The sequence below is a fragment of the Bos javanicus genome, chromosome 26, assembly GCF_032452875.1.
Source record: "Bos javanicus breed banteng chromosome 26, ARS-OSU_banteng_1.0, whole genome shotgun sequence".
NCBI lineage: Eukaryota > Metazoa > Chordata > Mammalia > Artiodactyla > Bovidae > Bos > Bos javanicus.
In genome coordinates this window covers 14744102-14765292 of record NC_083893.1, presented here as the reverse complement: position 1 = coordinate 14765292, position 21191 = coordinate 14744102, and the positions used below count along the sequence as shown (strand labels likewise).

The following is a 21191-nucleotide window of genomic DNA, read 5'->3' as shown; positions in this document are numbered from 1 at the left end:
AACAGATCCCATGAAAAGGAGGCTCCTTTTCTGTAGCCCCCCAGGGCCCCAATATCACTCCTGTATCCTCTAAAGACATGTGTTGATAAAATGCTTTTTTTGAGCATTCCCTATCTACAGGCATTGGGCTAACTAAGGTGAAAGGAAAAAAAAACAGGCCAGATAATCCCCTTAAAATGTCTCAAACCAATCATATTTTGGGAAAAGTGATGAATGGTTGGGTTATTTTTCTACAGTCCGGTGTGGTCTTCTCCATTTAGTAAGTCTCATCCAGGAGCAAACTCTACCATCCACTGTGTGGCTGTTAAACTTGAAATAGAAAGCTTACCACTATATTTTTGTAAGTATCTGAGATTATGAAATTGTCTGTCTTGCAGCCTCCTTTTTGTCTACCCCACCCCGCCGGGACATTGTTATTGAAATAGAGGACACCAAGCCATTACTAGCTTCAAAGGTAGGCTTAGAATTGATCGTTCATTGAATGATGTTGGCTTTATCTTCTAGGTATCTAAGCATTAGATGAATTCAGTCGAACAACCATTCAATGCGACTAAAGATAACAAACGAACTTATCACGGTAAAGAACCTGGCTCTTACATTCATCAGTAGCTTTGGTGACATTGTGTGAACTCCTGTCCTCTCCCCTCAGTCACCAAGGATACTTAAAATAATAGTTGGAACCGTGCTGCACTCTGCACGAGGGAGGGGAATCTAGACAGCAATAAGTTTTAAAATCTCCCCAAGTGATTCTAACGTGCAGGCAGGTGTGAGAACCGTTGATGTGGATGGTCTGAGTGGTATCATTTGCAAGAGCAATCTCAGGACCACATATACAAGCATCACAACATTCAGAAGAGAGATTCATGGACTGACTCACCAGTTCTTTTCCCCCTAAATGAAACAGAGGAGTCATGGATTTTTAATGACTCTATTTGTCAGTGTATGGGATATCCCTGACTTTTGTATTCACTGTGGTTTTGAAATGAAGACATTGGTGGAAATGCTCACTCAGGACCCTATTTTAAAACCATTCCATCCAGTTTGACAAGAAGGAAAGGGTTGGCGGGAGGGAGTTCTCAGCCCAGAAAAAAGAAAACATCAAATATCTCCCTGTTTCTGTTGGCATTCATGATGGACTTTCACAGCATGTTTTAATGTGCAAACTGGCCAGAAAGTACACATGATTGCACTTTAATGTGTTAGATCCATAAACAGTGCCTTTAAAGAAATCGACTTTCTTCCCACTGCATTAAACTCACTAACAATTGGACCATATTAAATGTGGGCTCCACAGCCAGCACCGCTAGCAGTGCGTTTGATTCTATTCCCTGAGAACCCTCTGCAGTCAGAAATGACAATATCAAATTTGCAAAACCACTGTGTTTACTTTATAAACAACCCCAGATACTCTCAATAAAACAGTAGTAGCCCAGGGAGAAGTATAATATACTTAAGATCTTTTAAGTACATTTTCACAACTACTCTGGAAAAAGCCAGTTTAAGATACTACCCTGTGATCTGCCTCCAGATTCCATTGCCAATCAGGTCTTTGTGCCTTCTGTATACCCGGTTGCCCCAGGTGTGGAGGATCAAGAAAAAGAATAAAGTCACCTATGCGCCAATCTCACTCATTTCTTCCCAGTAGTTAAGAGATGAGGCTGCTGTAGCAACACACAGTGAAAGCTGAATTTACAGCATATTTTAAGTTGCAGCCCAGTGGGATTGAGGAAGGTCGTATCATTCTCACATACTGTATATCACTTTAATCAGCCGCTCTCCTAACACCTAGTGGATGTATACTGGGTTGATAAGAAAGACTATTCAGAATGGCCTCTGAAAGTCTGATTCCATCTGTTCATTGGGGAAGACAGGGCTCATCTATGCAAAGTCAAATGAGCAAAGTTGAGCTCTGGAAGAACCAATGACCAGCTTGCTGATGTCCTGGGTTATATGTACATGTAAAATATGTCCACACATGTAACACACATACACGCATGTAATGTGTGTGTTGTGTATGTTACATGTACATGCTTTGTGTGTGTGATGAACGTCTATTACCACTAACTCAGTTCGATCCTCTTATGTGGGTAAATGGAGGGACTGGGTCAACACTGTGCTGAGGATGGAAGCTGGAGGCTGTGGCTTCAGGTGACAGCCTCATGCTCACAGAAACTCACACCACCACCCTGTGGTGACTGAGAGCTCTCGTGCGATGGGCTCAGCACCACCACAAGTAAAGTGGGAAATACACACGGGGCGGGGTGGGGGGATCACTAAGTGCTAGCTGGGTGTCATGGACATTCCTACATGGCCGTTTCAACGATTACCTTCCAATTCCAGTGCTTAAGCAGTATGTCAACAGCACTCAGCAAAATGGCTTCTCCAAGGACAGTGCATGTATGTATGATAAGAAAACGCACGGAGCTGCCTGGGGCTGCAGGGACTTCGCTCTAGAGGCTTGAATTCTCCTTTTCAGATTCTTTCTAGATTTTGGAGCGAAAGATGATCTTTAAACAAATGTGATTGTTTGAAGCTTCAGGGGAGAATCTGCTGTGCCCTGTGGATGTAATGAAGCAAGTTACTTCAAGTTGCTTCAGTTACTTTTTCATGTGAAGTTATGAGCAAGTGGACGTGAATATATTTTCCTGTATTCTAGATTTTAACATCAGCAATCTGTTTTGAAAATGCTTTTTAAATCATGAACTGCTCATTTCTTTGAAAAGATTTCGGATAGATGAAAATAGATGTGAATAAAAAGATTCTAAAAATCTGAATTCAGAATGTGCAAACACTTTTGGTATAAAATCCCTCTCTCCAAAATCTCATTTCAGTTGTGATAATTTAACTCTTAATCGCACTTTGATACTAATCTAATAGAATTGTTACATCTGCCTCTCTGCTTCTCTTGGCAATTCTGTGTGCTGAACAAAAGTTGATCTGGAAAATGCTGAGGGGCACTTGCAAAAGAAGCCTCATAGCCATCCCGCACTCCCTGCAGGAAGTGCCTGTAGTAAGTAATCACAGTTCCCTTATATTGGAAATGAAGTTAGGAGGCCACAATTCTTCAAACTGCCCTGAGGGCGAGCTTGGCTAATGTTCCAGGAGGTACCAAGAGAAAAGTGAAACCCCAACATCCTAGCTGTCAATTCTTTCATCTCCTGGTAGATTCTCCATGCGAAAACTCAAAAGGGAAGGATTTGGTCAGTGAGAGACTTGACATCATAGAACAACTTTGATGGATGGATATGTATTTGGTACTTTAACATCAACATGGGGAAAAAGCAAGAAAAGATGCTTATTAATAATGATATTGCAATCATGCTGGGTATAAACATCTTGCAACAGGAGTTTTTGGAGAGATGAGAATTAAGCCAGCTGGGAATATACTTTAAAAGCTAAATGGAATGAAAGGTTTGGGGCAGGAAGGAGAACAACTATACCCTGCTAATCCCCCAATGCCATATGTAATCACTGTGCTGGTGGACAGAGATTGTCTAACTCTATTAAAATGGGATGTGGGTGACTACCTCCAAGCCTTTTGTTTTAATACTGTTTGTAACTCTTTTGCACATTTTCAGAGAAGAAACCAAAAAGATGTGTTTAATAATGAGATCATCTTGAATAAATAAACCATCAAAATGTTGATAATATAAATGATGGTTGAAAATAATGTCTCTTTTTCTCTTTCTTGTTCAACCTAATGCTCATGGTTCTCTACCTCCGGGTGACCTATACATGTTTTGCCTTCTTCCTGGCCATATATGTGATGAACAGCTAACAGAAAAGGTAACTGTTTTATACAATTTGCTAGATTTATAATTCATGTATTTTTCCTATGGCTGATATGTAAAAAAAAAAACAAAAAACTGTTTTTAAATCCAGGATTGGGTTTACTGATCCACAGAGGGGAAATAACTATATGTGTAAACATATGTGTACTATACACAGAGAAGAAGTAGCTTTTCTTGAGTATTTCTTCTGTCTTACCCCCTGATGAAATAGGAGCTGTGTTGCCGATGACATACTATTTTGGGCAACCTCTTTACTAGGTGGATTAAGATGCAGGTGGGTCTGATGAGGATCTATTCTTGTTATAAATCTGAATGGAATTTATAGTCATAGCCTACTATAAACTACAGCCTTCTGGAGTTTGAGAATATTTCACAAGTGATTCCAAATGCCATCCCTTCCGCCCAAAGAACCACCAAAGGTTCTCAACTCTGGCTGCACATTGCCTGGGGAACTTTTGAAAGCATCCTGGACGCCAGGTCTCACTCCAGGCTGATTGAATTAGAATTTTCAAGAATAGATTGGGAGCCACTGGTCTGAACAAAGCATAATGCCTCCGTACTCTTGCTTCATATTTTATAACCAAAGTTCCTCCTCCTAATCATCTTCTTTGATGTCCAGAACAACCCTATGAGAATGATGTGGAAGGACAGTGTTAGCCAATTCAGTGGATGAAGAAAATGTTGCTCAGAGATTTTAAACAGCATATCTAATGCAGCGTGGTTTGTAACTTAAGGGTATGGCTTATAATGTAAAGGATAGAACTTGAGTTAGAAACAGTTTCTCCCATGCTTAGCTTAGTGAGCTTTGTTTTGCAATGTGTTGCTGGCTCAAAAGGCTAAGAAAATGAAATAGTAGGAAAACACATACTGGAGGATGGAACAGTCAACACATACTACAGGGTTGTTTTTTCACTTTACCTGTGTACGCAAATGTTGTTGAGTCGCACTGTTGGCGACCCCATGGACTGCAGCATACAGGCTTCCCTGTCCTTCATTATCTCCCAGAGTTTGCTCAAATCATGTCCATGGATGTGATGCTGTCTAACCATCTCATCCTCTTTTGCCCTCTTCTCCTTTGTGTATGTAAATCAGTTCAGTTTAGTTGCTCTGTCGTGTCTGACTCTTTGCAGCCCCATGAACCACAGCACGCCAGGCCTCCCTGTCCATCACCAACTCCAGGAGTTCAACCAAACCCATGTCCATTGAGTTGGTGATGCCATCCAATCATCTCATCGGTCCCCTTCTCCTCCTGCCCTCAATCTTTCCCAGCATCAGGGTCTTTTCAAATGAGTCAGCTCTTTGCATCAAGTGGCCAAAGTATTGAAGTTTCAGCTTCAACATCAGTCTTTCCAATGAATATTAAGGACTGATTTCCTTTAGGATGGACTGGTTGAATCTCCTTGCAGTCCAAGGGACTCTCAAGAGTCTTCTCCAACACCACAGTTCAAAAGCATCAATTCTTCTGCACTCAGCTTTCTTTATAGTCCAACTCTCACATCCATACATGACCACTGGAAAAACCATAGCCTTGACTAGATGGACCTTTGTTGGCAAAGTAATGTCTCTGCTTTTGAATATACTATCTAGGTAGGTCATAACTTTCCTTCCAAGGAGTGAGCATCTTTTAATTTCATGGCTGAAATCACCATCTGCAGTGATTTTGGAGCCCAGAAAAATAAAGTCACCACTGTTTCCCCATCTTCATTTCCCATGAAGTGATGGGACCAGATGCCATGATCTTAGTTTTCTGAATGTTGAGCTTTAAGCCAACTTTTTCATTCTTCTCTTTCACTTTCATCAAGAGGCTCTTTAGTTCTTCTTCACCCTGCATACATAAGGCTGGTATGTAAATATCAACAGGATAAAAGAGTAAAAACAGTCAAATGAATAGACTGTATCCATAGAATGTTAGAAAATCACCCAGTATAGCTGTGGCCATTAAAGCCACACACATTTCATTGGCCAAGGATCATCACCTCACCTCCAGCTTCCAGGTGAAAGAATTCTTATTGCTTTGGTTCATGTAAACAAAAGTCACATAATCTTACTTCTTTCAGGTTCAGAAGTACCTGTTTCTCTTTTCTATTACATAGTTTTCCTGCAATGATTGGAAATCCAGGTCATCACTAAGGTTTTGCCATTTTGTTGTGTCTTTCTTTAGGAGGAAGAAATTGTTGACTGGTGGAGTAAATTTTATGCTTCCACAGGGGAACATGAAAAATGTGGACAATATATTCAGAAAGGTTATTCCAAACTCAAGGTACCTAGGCCTGTGCAACTGTGGGTGGGGGATGAACATGCGTTAAGACTGGTTGCATGCCGAGCTGAGTGAAAACCTGAAAGGTCGATGGTAGGGGTTGAAGGGGAGGGGCCAGGAGCACCTCTAGGGGAGCCGTCTTGTGATGGATTTTGGCTTTGCTGAGATTTCCAGGGCTTGAGAACAGCTGTTGATTTATGGTTTTTGTGACTGCCACTTTGGGGCTTAGGACATCTGGCTGAGTGAGGGCTGGATTGGGTTGGCACTGCACTAATTAGAGCCGTAAACAGCTGTCCAATTTGACCAAGGGAGACCTTAGAAGTCATGGTGCTCTTGCAAAACAGCATGAAACATCAGCATGCTTCATTCTGTCCTCCATTCTGGGCCTCAGTTTTACTAGCTGAGCAGTTGATTCTTTTACATGCATGCAGCATACAGTCACAACTGGGTGTCCAGGAGGGAGATGAGCTTTTGCACTAGGCAGATCTGGTTATGGATGATCTTTCTGTTAAGGGTTTGAGTTTTCTAGTTCTTTTTTTTTTTTTTAGTTTTCTAGTTCTTTATTCAGTTTTCCAGTAGTAAAGCTAAAGCGAAGGCTAACATTTTCAGAACAATGCATAGCAGAAAGAGAAACTTTAAAATGAGAAATATCAGGCCATTAAAGTAATCATCTCACATGGAACTCTGCTCAGTGTTATGTGGCATCCTGGATGGGAGGGGAGTTTGGGGGAGAATGGAGACATGTATATGTGTGGCTGAGTCCCTTTGCTGCTCGCCTGAAACTGTCACAACATTATTAGTTGGCCATACCCCCAATACTAATTAAAAGTTAAAAAAATGTTTTTCTCCATCAAAGTGGGAAAATCCACATTCTTGCATGTGATTGTCATCACGTCTCAATGTAGCTTAAGAAACACCAGCATGTAAAGAACCTCTCATTTAGAGAAATAGACTAGTCTGGTGGATCAGCCCCATAGTCCATCCTCCGTCTCTCCCTCTTTCCTTCCTTGCTTCTCCTCCTCTTCTTCTAGCTCTTTATCAAGGTATAATTTATATACAGTAAAGTGATTCATTCAGTGAGTTATGATTATATACATATACCTACATAAACCACTACCAAAACAAGGCAACAAACATTCCCCTCTCCCCAGAAAACTCCTTTGTGTACCTCTTTCCAGTCAATTCCTAACAACCTTCCAACCCTCTTTGACAGCTGATCTGATTTCATCATCACAGATCAGGTTTGCCTGTTTTCATACTGCGTATAAGTGGACTCATACAATACGTATTTGTGTGTGTGTATTTTTGTGTGTGTGGCTTCTGTAGTCCAAGACAGTAGTTTTGAGATCAGTCAGGTTGTCATATATCAGTAGTTTGTCATATATCAGTACTTTGCCCCTTTTTATTGCTGAGTCATATTCCATTGCATGGATGTATCATGACTTGTTTATCCGTTCTCTGATGATGAAGCTGCTGTGGACATTCTTATACCATGCAGACATGTGTTCATGTCTCTTGGATGAAAACCTAGGAATTCAACTTCTGTATCACAGTGTAGCTGGATATTCAACTTCAAATTGCCACTTTGACAAAGTGTTTTTATCGTTATGCACTCCAGCTGGCAATGTGAGAGTTCCAGTTGCTCCATCCACATCTCGTGCGCCTTTGGTATTGTCAGTCATTTTGATTTTAGATCCCACCTGTGTTATAATGAGAAATTAAGAATCTGTTGATGGTTTGCAGATATATGATTGTGAACTAGAGGATGTAGAGGAATTCGAGGGCCTGACGGACTTCTCAGATACTTTCAAGCTGTTTCGAGGCAAATCAGATGAGAATGAAGACCCTTCTGTGGTAGGGGAGTTTAAGGTGAGTAAAATGTATGTCCATCCTGTTTAAAATTCATATTTATTTTCATTATAGACCTAGGATAAAGGACCACCAGTCTCTGGGTCAGAGACCTATCCTCTGACACCTGAAGGATGCTCGGAAATGCTAACAAGGAAAAGGGCAGTGGGATTGGGGGCAGAATCCTCAAAGCCAGTCTTCCAAGCTGATGCCAACCAGCCTTGAATCTTGTAGAGTCAGCCTCTCTAAGTCCTACCCCGCACCACCACACACGTGCGTGCACACACGTACGTCCCCCACCCCCTCCCAGGCTTTCAGCTGGATCATCAGTACAACACCTTCCCAATCCATTGTCCTTGTTCCCTTTCTCATTCACGATCCAGTCCATCCTCCATACAACCAAATACGATCATGTTTCTTGACCACTTAAAGGCATTGCTTGAGTTTCCACTTGGTCAAGTCTCAACTCCTTCCTAGGGTGGAGCTGGCCTTTCACAAGCTTCTTGTCTCCCCTGCCACCACACCCTCTCCAAGCCCCAAACACATGCTGTCCTCTCACAACTTGGAGCCTTGGGACAAGCTTTTCATTCCCTGGATGCCCTTCCTTCCTGCTCTGTGGTCTGACAAACTCCTACTCATTCTTTTCAATGCCAGCTCCAATGTCAAATGCTTTGTGAAGTGCTCCCTGATTGCTCCTGGCAGGGTGACTCACTCCTGCTCCAGGCTCCCTGGGTCCCCACCACTAGTAAAGCGCCTTTCACATCATAAGTATCTGCTTTCACGACTGCACCTCCCCCCAACCACAGGTAGCAAATCTATGTTACTTCTAATCCTTTCAATAGCAGACATTACTAATCAATCAGACCAGTTTACCCTATTTTGGCCTCAAAATCCTTGTCATTAGAGCTTCCACTCCATTGACTGAAGATAGCATGAGAGTCATCCCTGTGCCAGACTGGATTCCTTGAGTTCATTTTTGGGCCCCCAGTACCTGGCACATGGTAGGTCCTCACTTCATGCTGCTTTACTGAATGAAAGTAGCTGGATCCTAAGACCCATGTATTCTGAATCCAACTTTAGTGCTTACTCTTGTACATAAGCTGGTTTCAAGATAAAATATAAAGCCTCTCAAGCTGACCTGATGACTCACTCATTCAAAAACCACTTACTGTGCCCAGCTTCACGCCCAGCCCCGTGTTAGGTCCTGGAGACAGTGACAAACAAGAAATATTTCCCCCCTTCAGGAAGCTCAGTCTAGTGAGGAATATAGACAATAAATAGGAATGACGCTCCGACAGCTCAGTTGGTAAAGAATCCATCTGCAATGCAGAAGACTGATTCCTGGGTCAGGAAGATCCACTGGAGAAGGGAGAGGCTACCCATTCCAGTATTCTTGGCCTTCCCTTGTGGCTTAGCTGTAAAGAATCTGCCTGAAATGTGGGAGACCTGGGTTTGATCCTTGGGTTGGGAAGATCCCCTGGAGAAGGGAAAGGCTACCCATTCCAGTATTCTGGCCTGGAGAATTCCATGGACTGTATGGTCCATGGGGCGCAGAGTCAGACACGACTGAGTGACTTTTAGTGAAGCAGATGTCATTGCTGCAATATGGATGAATGTGGTGTTAGACAATGTTAGGAAACTTATCCAATCCGGGGGCAGTCAGGGAGGCTTCATGGAAGAAGTGACACTTTTCAACTGAGACCTGAAGGGTGAACAGGAGTTTGCCTGGGAGTGGAAGGGGATTTATGCAGTAATGCAAAAAAAAAGAGAAATCACCTTAGTATTTTATTGGGTTTTAAAAATAATCATTTTTATTCCTGTCTTCAAAAAATGTGCAGAATTTCACTCCTACCACCTCCTTTGCCATCGTATTGGTCCAAGCCACTTCCATGTCTCCCCTGGGTTTTTGCCAGGCCTCCCAGCTTCTGCCCTGCCCTTCCTTCTCTCCTGTGATCTATTAGTTACTTTATCATCATTCACTTTCCCCATCAGAAACTTGCAAAGCGCACCATAGCTTTCTTTCACAAAAGTGGTCCTTCCTCCCCCAATCCCACAGCCCTCTGTGGCTGTCCCTCATGTCCTGGGGGGACGCCACTGCCCTGGGCCCTCTGCTCTGGTCACCCAGGGCCCTGGGCTCCATCTGTGTGTCTCTCTCCTATAGGGCTCCTTCCGAATCTACCCACTGCCGGATGACCCCAGCGTGCCGGCCCCTCCCCGGCAGTTTCGGGAGTTACCTGACAGCGTCCCGCAGGAATGCACGGTTAGGATTTACATTGTTCGAGGCTTAGAGCTCCAGCCCCAGGACAACAATGGCCTGGTAAGAGTCTGGGTGTGGGGCCTTCTCCTGTAGCAAGATAATTACAGTCTTCAACCACCATAATTGTCATGTTCCTTCTTTCTGGGCGTCTGTTATCTCTCGAGGGGAAAGATACTCTATCAAAACAATCTGTTCAGGAGGACGGTCCCAATGGGGATTTACCTAAGAGCTTGAAGGGAAGGGGCTTTGGAGCCTCTGGATCATCCTTCTCATTTTACAGATGTGACCTCAGAGAACTGCTTTGTCACCGCTCCCGGCCACCGCCTCTCCTCCAAAGGCGCGCTGGGTGCATGGCGCCAAGAGGGAGCACTACCCAGACCTGATCTGAGGCCGCCCCGAGTCTGTCCCAGACACTGACTGAAGTTGGCACCCCACAGTGACATAACCTGTCCTCTGTTTTGTCCCCACAGTGTGACCCTTACATAAAAATAACACTGGGCAAAAAAGTAATTGAAGACCGAGACAACTACATCCCCAACACTCTCAACCCGGTGTTCGGCAGGTAACAGCTATTTCCTAACATTTTTCTGTGTTTTTTTCCTCCATGGCCTCCATGCTAAGGATGCAGTACGTGCCGCCATGCTTTGCTCTAGGCCCAGAAGCTGTGAAACCATGTCTATGAACTATTCAGATATCCAAGTCAGTGGGGCGGATAATGAATATGTAGATACATAAATAAAAGCATTTCATGAAAGCAAAAAGTGCCATGAAGAAAATAAAACCAAGTCTGCGAGACCTGCCCTAAGACCTGGGGGGGCAAGGGTAACAGGACGTGGATGGTAGGAGGCCCAGAAGTCCAGAGAATTTGTGGCTTCTAGACAAGAAGAATAGGCAGTGACTTCCGTGGAGTGACAGGGTGGTTCTCACACCCCGATCCTGTTGAGCTCTCTTATCTGGGATGCTTTGATTCCATTGTTTTGAGCCAATGTTGTTGACTCTGTTACCAAAAACAGGGAAGGGAGAAGAACATGATGGCATCAGATGTCCTGCTCTCTGTCTTCTGCTCAAGAAGATTCTTGAAATAGCATTACTATCTTCATCCTTGCCATCTGACGTTTGTTTCTGCATGGTTACACTGATCTCATCAGAACCTTCTCAAGGATAAGGCAAACCCAAGTGACCTCTAAAGAGGACTAGTTTTGTCAGCTATAAACTTCTTCCACATTTAATAATAGCTACTATTACAAGCTTTCCTGGTGGCTCAGTGGTAAAGAATCTGCCTGCTGATGCAGGAGATGCGGGTTTGATCTCTGGGTTGGGAAGATCCCCTGGAGAAGGAAATGGCAACCCACTCCAGTATTCTTGTCTAGGAAATCCCATGGACAGAGGAGCCCAGCGAGCTATGGTCCGTGGGGTCACAAAGAGTCGGACACGACTGAGCAACTAAACTATTTGCTAAGCTTTTACTGAGGGCTTGCACTATAGTGAGCCCTTCATAGAAAACATCTCAAGAATCCCACCACTCTGAGGGGCTACTGACAAAGAGGAAACTGAGGCACAAAGGGAATGAACACCCAGCTCACCCCGCTGGGGAGTGGCAGAACCGGGGCCCATGCCCCGGCCACCTGACTGCAGGGTCTGCATGGCTGCCATGCTGCACTCTGTGCAGCCGCCGCCATCTGATATTCACCTCCGTGTCAGACCCTGCAGCCGGCAGGGCAGGGGGTCTCAGCCCCACGTCACAGTGAGGGAAACGGCACCCGAGCTGCGTGCACGGGAAGCCTAAACTTGGGCAGAAATCCTGACCAAGCCCCAGGCTTTCCCAACCAACTTAGTACTGCTTCGTGCTTATAGCCAAGCCATCACCTGCAGGGCTTCCTGGTGGCTCAGACAGTAAAGAATCTGCCTGCAATGAAGGAGACCCAGGTTCAGTCCCTGGGTTGGGAAGATCCCCTGGAGAAGGGAACGGCTACCTGCCTGGAGAATCCCATGGACAGGGAAGCCTGGCGGCTATAGTACATGGGGTCACAGAGTTGGACATGACTGAGCAGCTTTCACATCACCTGTAGAAAAATGTTCTTGGCTAAAAACATTTGCATTGTTTTCCCCAGAACACTAGCGAGGAGAACACCTTGTTCTTATTTGATGTGTGGCTGGTATCTTAATTTCTGGCTTTATTATCGTGCCCATCTGCTGCTTCTCATGTGTGGTGGATGGAACCCTTACACATTCCTTCCCTCTCTCACGTGTGAGTGTGCGCGCACACCCACATCCACCCACATGCGAACACACACACACACCCCACACACACACACAGCCATATACACACACACCCACAGCCACACACACACACACACACAGCTACACACCCACATCCCCACACACCCCACACATACCCCCTCACACACATACACACTCCCCCACCCCCATTCCCCCCCGCCCCCATACACACCCTTTGTGCTGCACATCCCGGAGCCATGTGCTGGAGCCAGGCAGTGGAAATAATCCTCTGGCATGGCAATATGATCGTTTTCCTTTTCTTCCGCTGATCCAGCCCTGAGGTCTAGACAGGAAAAGGCATGCAGTGCAGGAAGGAGGGCCCCATGCGAGGGAGACAGGGAAGCAGGGAAAGCCAGCTTTTATGGGAGAAAAGCAGCACTGCCTACATCACTGTCTTGGAGAAGCCAAGCACAAGCTTAATTAAGTGTCAGGAAAAGTCTTGGTCAAGCCACCTCAGGAGGAAGTGATGCCATCAGGCTCCATGTGGCCAGTCCCCGTCCAGTGAACTCAGACTTGGCTCCATCCAGCAGGGTGGAGCCAGGGAGACCCCAGCTCCACAACCCCTCCTAGGCTCCAGGCCCTGGCCTCAGTCTTACTGGGTGACTTTCTTCTCAGCGGAGACTCAGGAATTCTGGGACAGAGATTCAGGAAAGAGCAACCTTTCCTATATGCATGGCACTGTTATCACATCACATTCAATGGAATGTTAGTCTGCCAAAAAGATGTTAATTGGTGTTCCAAGGAAAAGCATATTTCTTCATCAAACCAGGATGCCTGGGTTAAAAAGATAACTGCAGGATTTCTCAGAGCCCTCAGTTTGCCCAGAGGAACACTGGAAGAAGTGATTCTCAGCCTTATTTGAGCAAAGAATTTTTTCTCAACAGACACATATTACCTGTCCCTTGGGATTCAGTAATAGAATTTGGGGGCATGTGTGGATAGGGTCTGGTCAGGACTATAGCCCCTTCTCTCCTGGGATGCCTGCCTTTTGCAGGCCCCGCCTGGCTGCAGAAGTCTGGGGAAGTCACTGAGATGTGTCTAGGAGACCCCTGGAAGCTTGTATCCAGAGCCCCACTGATGTACACCCTTTTATTCCAGAGCTTAGTAGTTCTGGCTCTTTAGGCAAGAACCGGACCACACACCAGAGTGACAGGAGGAGGGGCAGAGGCACAGGGGGAGAGGAGAGATTTGAGGGGCTGCTCACAGTTTGTGGTCCAGAGTTTGTTGAGCACCTCCTAGGGGACCCGCCCCTCTGTGTGCAGGTACAGACCCAAACCTCACCCATCTGCATTCATGCCATACAGTCATTACCCTCTCAGAAGTGGTGCCACATTGCTCACCTGCCACAGAAACTACTGTTTGATTATCTCGTGGTCTCTCAGAAGGGTTTGTGTTTTCATACAGATACTATAGGAAAGCCTTCGAGAATCAGTGGAGAGCCAGAGAGCCTGGGAGGAGAGAGGGAGCCTTCTGGGCAGCTTTCCATTGCCCTCCTCCAGATCCCCATGCTCCCGTGGGGTTAGCCCAGGATGTTCCATGGTCTGTAAAATGGGGATAATAATCCCTACCAGCTCATGTTGTTGTAAGAGTCAAGGGAATAAATGTTTAGAAAGCATTTGGTATAATTCTTAACAATAAGTATTATTTAATGTATAATAATAATATTATTATTGCTGGTGGATTTTGAGTAATGCCCTCATACCAAATGCTTTCTAAACATTTATTCCTTTGACCCTTACAACAACAACATGAGCTGGTAGGGATTATTATCCCCATTTTACAGATGAGAAAACAGAGCACAGAGACTTTAAGTAGTTGCCCTAGGGTCCCACAGCTAGTAAGCAGCAAAACTGGGATTTTCCTTAGGCACTTAAAGCCCCAGATCTTCTCCTGAGCAAGTATATACTCTGCTGATGTTCTTATTACTAACGTGTAGTACTTCTCAAGCACCTGCCGCTCACTGCCCACCACCCACCTAGCTATCCTGGCCATGACAGCCTCCTCCCATGGCCCAAGGAGTCTGTGCAGAGCTATAGAGTGTGCAAGATAATCAGGGGGAAGGGGGATCATGCAATTCTAACCTCACTTTCATTTATTCAGAATGTATGAACTGAGCTGCTACTTACCTCAAGAAAAGGACCTGAAAATTTCTGTCTACGATTATGACACCTTTACCCGTGATGAAAAAGTAGGAGAAACGATCATTGACCTAGAAAACCGATTCCTTTCCCGGTTTGGGTCCCACTGTGGCATTCCTGAGCAGTACTGCGTGTAAGTGGCTTGGGATGTAAACGTTGGCTGTTCCATCTAACATTAGTACTGGGAAAGCTTTGTTGCTCTACCTCAGGCCTGTCTTCATTGAGCCTCGGACCCTTTAAGTCAGGAGGGAGAATTGGGCTTCCCTGGTGGTTCAGATGGTAAAGATCCCCTGTGGAAGGGAATGGCTACCCACTCTAGTATTCTTGCCTGGAGAATACCATGGACAGAGGAGCCTGGTGTGCTTCAGCCTGTGAGGTCACAGAGAGTCAGACACGACTGAGTGACTAACACTTAGGAAGAAGCAGGGCTATAGCACTGCACGACTCCAGGGGGCGCTATTCACATTGCATCTGTGTACCGCACTGGCCCCTGAGGCAGTGTGGTGCTCAGTGAGGATGGCACTTAGTGAGGTGGCAAAGCCTGGGGAGCCAGTCCCTCCCCTCCCCTTCTTTCTCCCCCTTCCTCCGTGATGCCAGGGACTGAGAGCTAGCAATGTTTGATGGTGGGAATTCCCTGCCCCTGCCCACAAGCTGATCAGTTTTGTGATGTTCCTCTTTCCTTAAGTGCTAAACAGTGTCTCTCTGTATTATCCAGTGAGATATAGCTTGTGATTTCTAATTTATGTTTGCCTATTATGATTATGGTGATCTCAAACTCATTATTTACAGAAGGCCAGAGAAGAGGCGGGGGAGCCTGGTGGGCTGCCGTCTATGGTGTCGCACAGAGTCGGACACGACTGAAGCGACTTAGCAGCAGCAGAGAAGGGGAGGACCAGTTGGCTGAGGCCAAAATACCTGTGGATTTTAAGTCTCTAAATCCTAAATAGATTTCTAGGCAAAAGCCAGTGTCTAGAGTGCATTCCCCGTTCCCCCATTACATGAACGTGCCTTTAAGTATGTGTGTGTATAAACCTAAGAAGAACGTGTGTGCCCTGCGGTAACTCTGAGTGTGGCATTATTATTCACAGTTCTGGAGTAAACACCTGGCGAGATCAATTGAAACCAACACAGTTGCTTCAAAATGTGGCCAGATTCAAAGGCTTCCCACCGCCCGTTCTTTCTGAAGATGGAAGTAGCATCAGATATGGAGGAAAAGACTACAGCCTAGATGAATTTGGTAAGCACACCGCCATGGATTGCAGGCTGGTTGCAAGGCACAGCAACACGTCTATGCTGCTGGGTTTGCGTTACGGAGGGGTGTGGGCAGAGTCGTACCCTAAAACCGTAGGGAATTCATACACGTGACTGTCTAACAAAAGCCCCATTATACTAGGGTTTTGCAGACATGTCAGGTGTCAAAATGGACACGTTTTCTTGTCTGTCTTATGTTTCACTTGACCTTTTTAGGTCATAGCCATTTGAGCTCTGAACACAAAGTTCTAATAATTAACTTATTTCCATGTGATGTATAATTAGCTCAGAAGTGCTCAGATGGTAGTGCAAGAATTTCTCCTCCAATATTATTCCATCATTCTCCCAACCCTCTCTGGGAAGGCTCAGGGATGCTGGGGGCTACTTTGAAGAATCTGCTGAGTTCACATCTGGCTCATGTCCGAACTTGGGGTCTTGCTCTTTCCTGAGCAGTAATTTATAAGGCAGTCTGTCCTGACACATACACAGCTAACTGCATTATGACATAGACTGAAATCAGCTTAATAGAACGTTCGAGTTGTCACATGATTCAGTGTTTTGTAGGGAAGAGGGCTTCCCGGTGGGGCTGGCATGGGGCCGGCTTTGAGGGCACATGGGATATCTAGAGAAAGCTGAACAAAGATACATGGGAATCAAAGTGCTTCCTGATCCTCAACTGTTTATTCCTGGCATTGTAAGAAACCGTGTTTGTCTTTCTATCTGAAAGAAGACTTGAAGACTTTGTCAATATCAGGGATTATTAGATATTTAACAAATGATGCTGTTTACATCAGAACTTGCAAAGGGCATTGGAAATAAACTAGCAAGCAACATGGCCTGATGGAGACAACTACCCCAGCAATCAAACAACACCCTCCAAAAGCTGTATCAGTCAGGGTTGTTCCCATTACTTTGGCCCCATAACAAATCATCCCAAAACTTAGCTGCTGAAAAAAAACCATTTTATGTTTTTTAAAAGTTTTATTGCCGTATTTGATTTACAATGTTGTGTTCGTTTCTGCTGTACAGCAAAGTGAACCAGTTATGTATGTATATCCACTCTTTTTTAGAGTCTTTCCCCATATAGCGACCATTTTGTTTTGCTCACAGTCTTGGGGGTTAGCCATTCAGGAAGGGCTCACCTGCGCACTTCTCACTTGAGTGGCAGTTGATTGTTGTCAGATGTTGGCTGGGGCTGCAGTCACCCAAAGGCTTGATGTCCAGGATGGCCCTTGGCTGGGAGCTCGCCTGGGACTGATGACCAGAGCACCTACCCAGGCCTTTCCCATAGGGCACTGTCTGGGCGCCCAGGCTCCTTACATGGCTGCCGGCTTCCCTCAGAGCAAGTGATCCAGGAAGACCAGTGTGGTCCTTCATGCTTAGCCTTAAAAGTCACACAGCATCCTTTCTTTAGTGATCAAATATGTCTGCAGATTCAAAGGAGAGGACTTAGACCCCCACCTCTCAATGGGAGGAGTGACAGAAAATTTGGGAGTCTGTGTTTTTTAAATGCCACAGTGATACTAGCTACTGTAACAGTTAAGCTTAAAAATGTTAGTGGTTTAACACAATAGAAGTTTATTTCTCATAAATTCAAAACAGGTACTCCTACAGGTGGGTGGCCCTCTTCCAAATAGTCCTTCATGGACCAGACTCTTTCACCTTGCAACTCTGCCCGTCATCACCTCAGGTGTCTAAGGTCACTGCATCCAGAAGAGAAGGTGCCAGAGGTGATCCTACATGAGAGGGTATTACGAGCTGGACCTTGAAGGACACGCCTGTCACTTCCACCTATGTTACCGTCTAGCCTGCCTTGTTCGCGTGGCCACACCTAACTGCACAGGAGTCCGGCCGTGAGCCCCTGACACCAACACAAATGGGGGTTGCTCTTACGCAGTTTGGAGTGTTTTCGGTCTCCACAAGTCAGGAATGAACTTGGTTGGGCAGGGCTTCTGGTCAGGGGCTGTTTCTGTCAACAGCTTTTTCACAGGCTACAGTTCACATGCTGGCACTGCCTGACTGTGTCTGCAAAGTCTGGGCCGAAGTGCTGAGAATCCCTCAAGGCTGAACTGTTTCTGGATCTCTGTCCCTGTTTCACTGTCCTTTTAAAAAAAATATATATATATATTGCAGAAGCAAACAAAATCCTGCACCAGCACCTTGGGCCCCCCGAGGAGCGCCTTGCCCTCTACATCCTCAGGACTCAGGGGCTGGTTCCTGAACACGTGGAAACGAGGACTTTGCACAGCAGCTTCCAGCCTAACATCTCCCAGGTAAAGCACCCTCCACCTTTGAACATGCATCATCCACACCCCAAAGGTGGTGGCAGTAGCTGACACAGACTTGCCTTGTTTATCTCTTTTGGATACTTTAAACTATACGAGAAATAGAAATGAAGCTCAGATTGTCTTCATTCCCAAGGGGAATTTAGTGGGTAAAGAATCCGCCTGCCAATGCAGGAGACCTAGGAGATGCAGGTTCGATCCCTGGGTCGGGAAGATCCCCTGGAGAAGGAAATGGCAACCAACTCCAGTATTCTTGTCTAGAGAATCCCATGGAGAGAGGAGCCTGGTGGGCTACAGTCCCTGGGGTTGCAAAGAGTTGGGCACGATTGAGGTGACTGAGAGCACACGTCCATGCATACACTAGGGGGATTTATTGTAAGAATTTTCAGGTAACTCACTAAATCCAGACAGGAGAGTGATAGTGACTCAGAACAAACTTGGGCCAGGATCTTGCCCTGTCTTTTGTCTATTTCTGAGTCTCCTTTAGCCTGCAGTTTTCCTGTGAGCACTTTCCCATGTGTCAGAATATTGTGGACGGTTTCTGGGTTTTGTATATTATAATGCAGCCCCACCTGCTTCCAAATGTGGAAAGGATGGGCTGCCCTAACTTGGTCCCTTCATCCACCACTAGACCACTAAGCTCTAGCCAGGAGGACAGAGTACAGTGCACAGGATGGATCATCACAGGCACCATGTGGATAGTGACGGGGAAGGTCAGTTCCCAGAGAAGCAAGGGGAGACACGGAAAATGACAAAATAGTCTAAGTGGAGAAGGCAATGGCACCCCACTCCAGTACTCTTGCTTGGAAAATCCCATGGACGGAGGAGCCTGGTAGGCTGCAGTCCATGGGGTCGCTAAGAGTCGGACACGACTGAGCGACTTCACTTTCACCTTTCACTTTCATGCATTGGAGAAGGAAATGGCAACCCACTCCGGTGTTCTTGCCTGGAGAATCCCAGGGACGGCGGAGCCTGGCAGGCTGCCGTCTATGGGGTCGCACAGAGTCGGACACAACTGAAGTGATTTAGCAGTAGCAGTCTAAGTGGAAGCTTGTTAGAATGAAGATTCCCAGACCATGCCTGCAGAGATTCAGTAAGTCTGGGGTGGGGCCAGGAATCTGAATTTGTAACAAGTATCTAGAAAGGTTCTGATGCAGATGGTTAGGAAATCGCACTTTAAGAAATATTAATATAATGGGTGCAAATATTGTTGATACGGATAGCAGAACCGTGGTCTCTTAAGAAGTGAGTACAAGTGGGCTGGGCTTACTAGATTATTTTGTCACTCACTTTTATTCTGTTCCCTATTTTCGTATCTTCCTTCTCTCATTATTCTTCCTTCCCCTCAAAGAGCCCATTCCTCCTCCTCTTTCCCCTCCCACCTCTCAACTGAATAGTCTTAAAACATAACAAAGCAAGGAAGATTTCTCCCTGGGCATCCACGATACTTCCATCACCTCTACCTACCACATTGGACAGACTGGCTGGGTCTTAGGAGACACTGCTAATTAGGAGATGGCTAATTTCTGCAGTGTGCTAGATGTATGCTAGACCCTTGAGCCCTCGAGATTAGTTGGAAGAGAATAAGGATCACAGTAAAATATATCCCTTTCCAAGAGCCCCGGTTAATTCATTTTGATCACAATGCATTAGGAAGCCAACCTAGTGGTTTCCTTGGCAACCGTCTTTAAGAAGTTTTAAGTCTGTTTTTGTCATGAAGGCAGAGTATACAGAACATCCAGAAACAGTCTGGGGAACTTAAATTGGTTTGTATGGTTGATACAGTGTGTTAACAGCATTCCTAGGCTGTCTGGAAGAATATTCCAGTCAGATACATGGGCCTGGTCTGTAGCCGTCAGAGATATAAAGGGAGGTGAGGGGAGCTCACCAAGATGGCGGCACAGGCGTCAGTCCAGGCTTTCACCCTCCAAGTTCCTGCAAGCCCCCTTCCAGGTGGTGGGCCCTAGCAAGCCAATGCAGGGAGCCCTCCCTTTGGTGAATGGTAATGTTTTTGTCATTGAGTCTCTGCTTTGAAAGTGCCAGGCTGTCTTTTACAAAATTAAGTACATTTTTACATTATTTTGATTTTCTCTCTCAAGGTAAGTGGAGAAACCCTTGGGTGTCACAAAACTGGCACTGATAGCAAGTAGACAGTCTGATGATGGACGAGAGATGGTGTGAAAACTGTTTTGAGAGTCACTGTAAGAGGGAGTATGTGTGTTTGGGGTTGTGTTAGTGATGGCAAGCCCCTCATTTCATTAACCAGGGAAGACTCAGATTTTGATAAAGTAGGCACATGTAGAGACTCCTGGGAGAGAACGGAGGGTGGATGGCCTACGTGACACTGAAGGTAGAAGATTCATCTCAATTTGCTCTTTTACTCCATTTTTCTTGCCTTCCATATGGACTAATAAATTAGGAGACCCGCAGTAGTTTCACTGAAGATAGTTGAAAGAAGATTGTAGTCTCTACCACCCATAATGTAACTTCATTTCTCTTTTCATTTTTGAATGGCTTAGGGAAGACTTCAGATGTGGGTGGATGTTTTCCCCAAGAATCTGGGGCCACCAGGCCCTCCTTTCAACATCACACCCCGGAAAGCCAAGAAGTAAGTAATCTTGAGACCCTGCTGTGTCTCACTGGGGTCTTGGTTCAGGACCTGAGAGGATAAAACACCTTCAAAATGTGCTTCTCGTAGATACTACCTGCGTGTGATTATCTGGAACACCAAGGATGTTGTCCTGGACGAGAAAAGCATCACAGGAGAGGAAATGAGCGACATCTATGTGAAAGGGTAAGGCTGGCATGCAAGAGCCTCTGACAGACTCAGAGAACAAAGCAGACGCTCCTTCATGAGTGTTGCATTATAGGGTGTCCATTACAGGATCTTGATTATTGAAGATACTATGTCTTACTGGGATTCCCAGGTGGTGCTAGTGGTAAAGAACCCGCCTGCCATTGCTTAGGAAGAAAGCTCCAGGGAGACAGAGAGAGAGAACAAAGAAAAGCCTGTATGGAGGTTATTTATGAGCAGCGGCATCTGATACCTATAAGAAAAGTTTTATTTCATTTATTAAGCAGACT

At 45.4% G+C, this 21191-nt stretch overlaps 1 protein-coding gene across 5 annotated transcripts in view; it reads left to right on the top strand.

Moving 5' to 3' along the window:
* Window positions 1-21191, top strand: part of MYOF (myoferlin) — a 178939-nt gene that overhangs the window by 142441 nt on the left and 15307 nt on the right. For 2 of the 5 annotated variants that reach the window (XM_061402820.1, XM_061402819.1), the window contains 12 exons: window positions 378-454; window positions 2341-2397; window positions 3775-3786; window positions 5953-6051; window positions 7792-7917; window positions 10058-10213; window positions 10624-10715; window positions 14534-14704; window positions 15660-15808; window positions 17956-18095; window positions 20627-20715; window positions 20806-20901. In XM_061402820.1, the coding sequence (XP_061258804.1) occupies window positions 378-454; window positions 2341-2397; window positions 3775-3786; window positions 5953-6051; window positions 7792-7917; window positions 10058-10213; window positions 10624-10715; window positions 14534-14704; window positions 15660-15808; window positions 17956-18095; window positions 20627-20715; window positions 20806-20901 (1264 nt within the window). The other 3 variants (XM_061402822.1, XM_061402821.1, XM_061402823.1) reach the window with 2 other exon arrangements.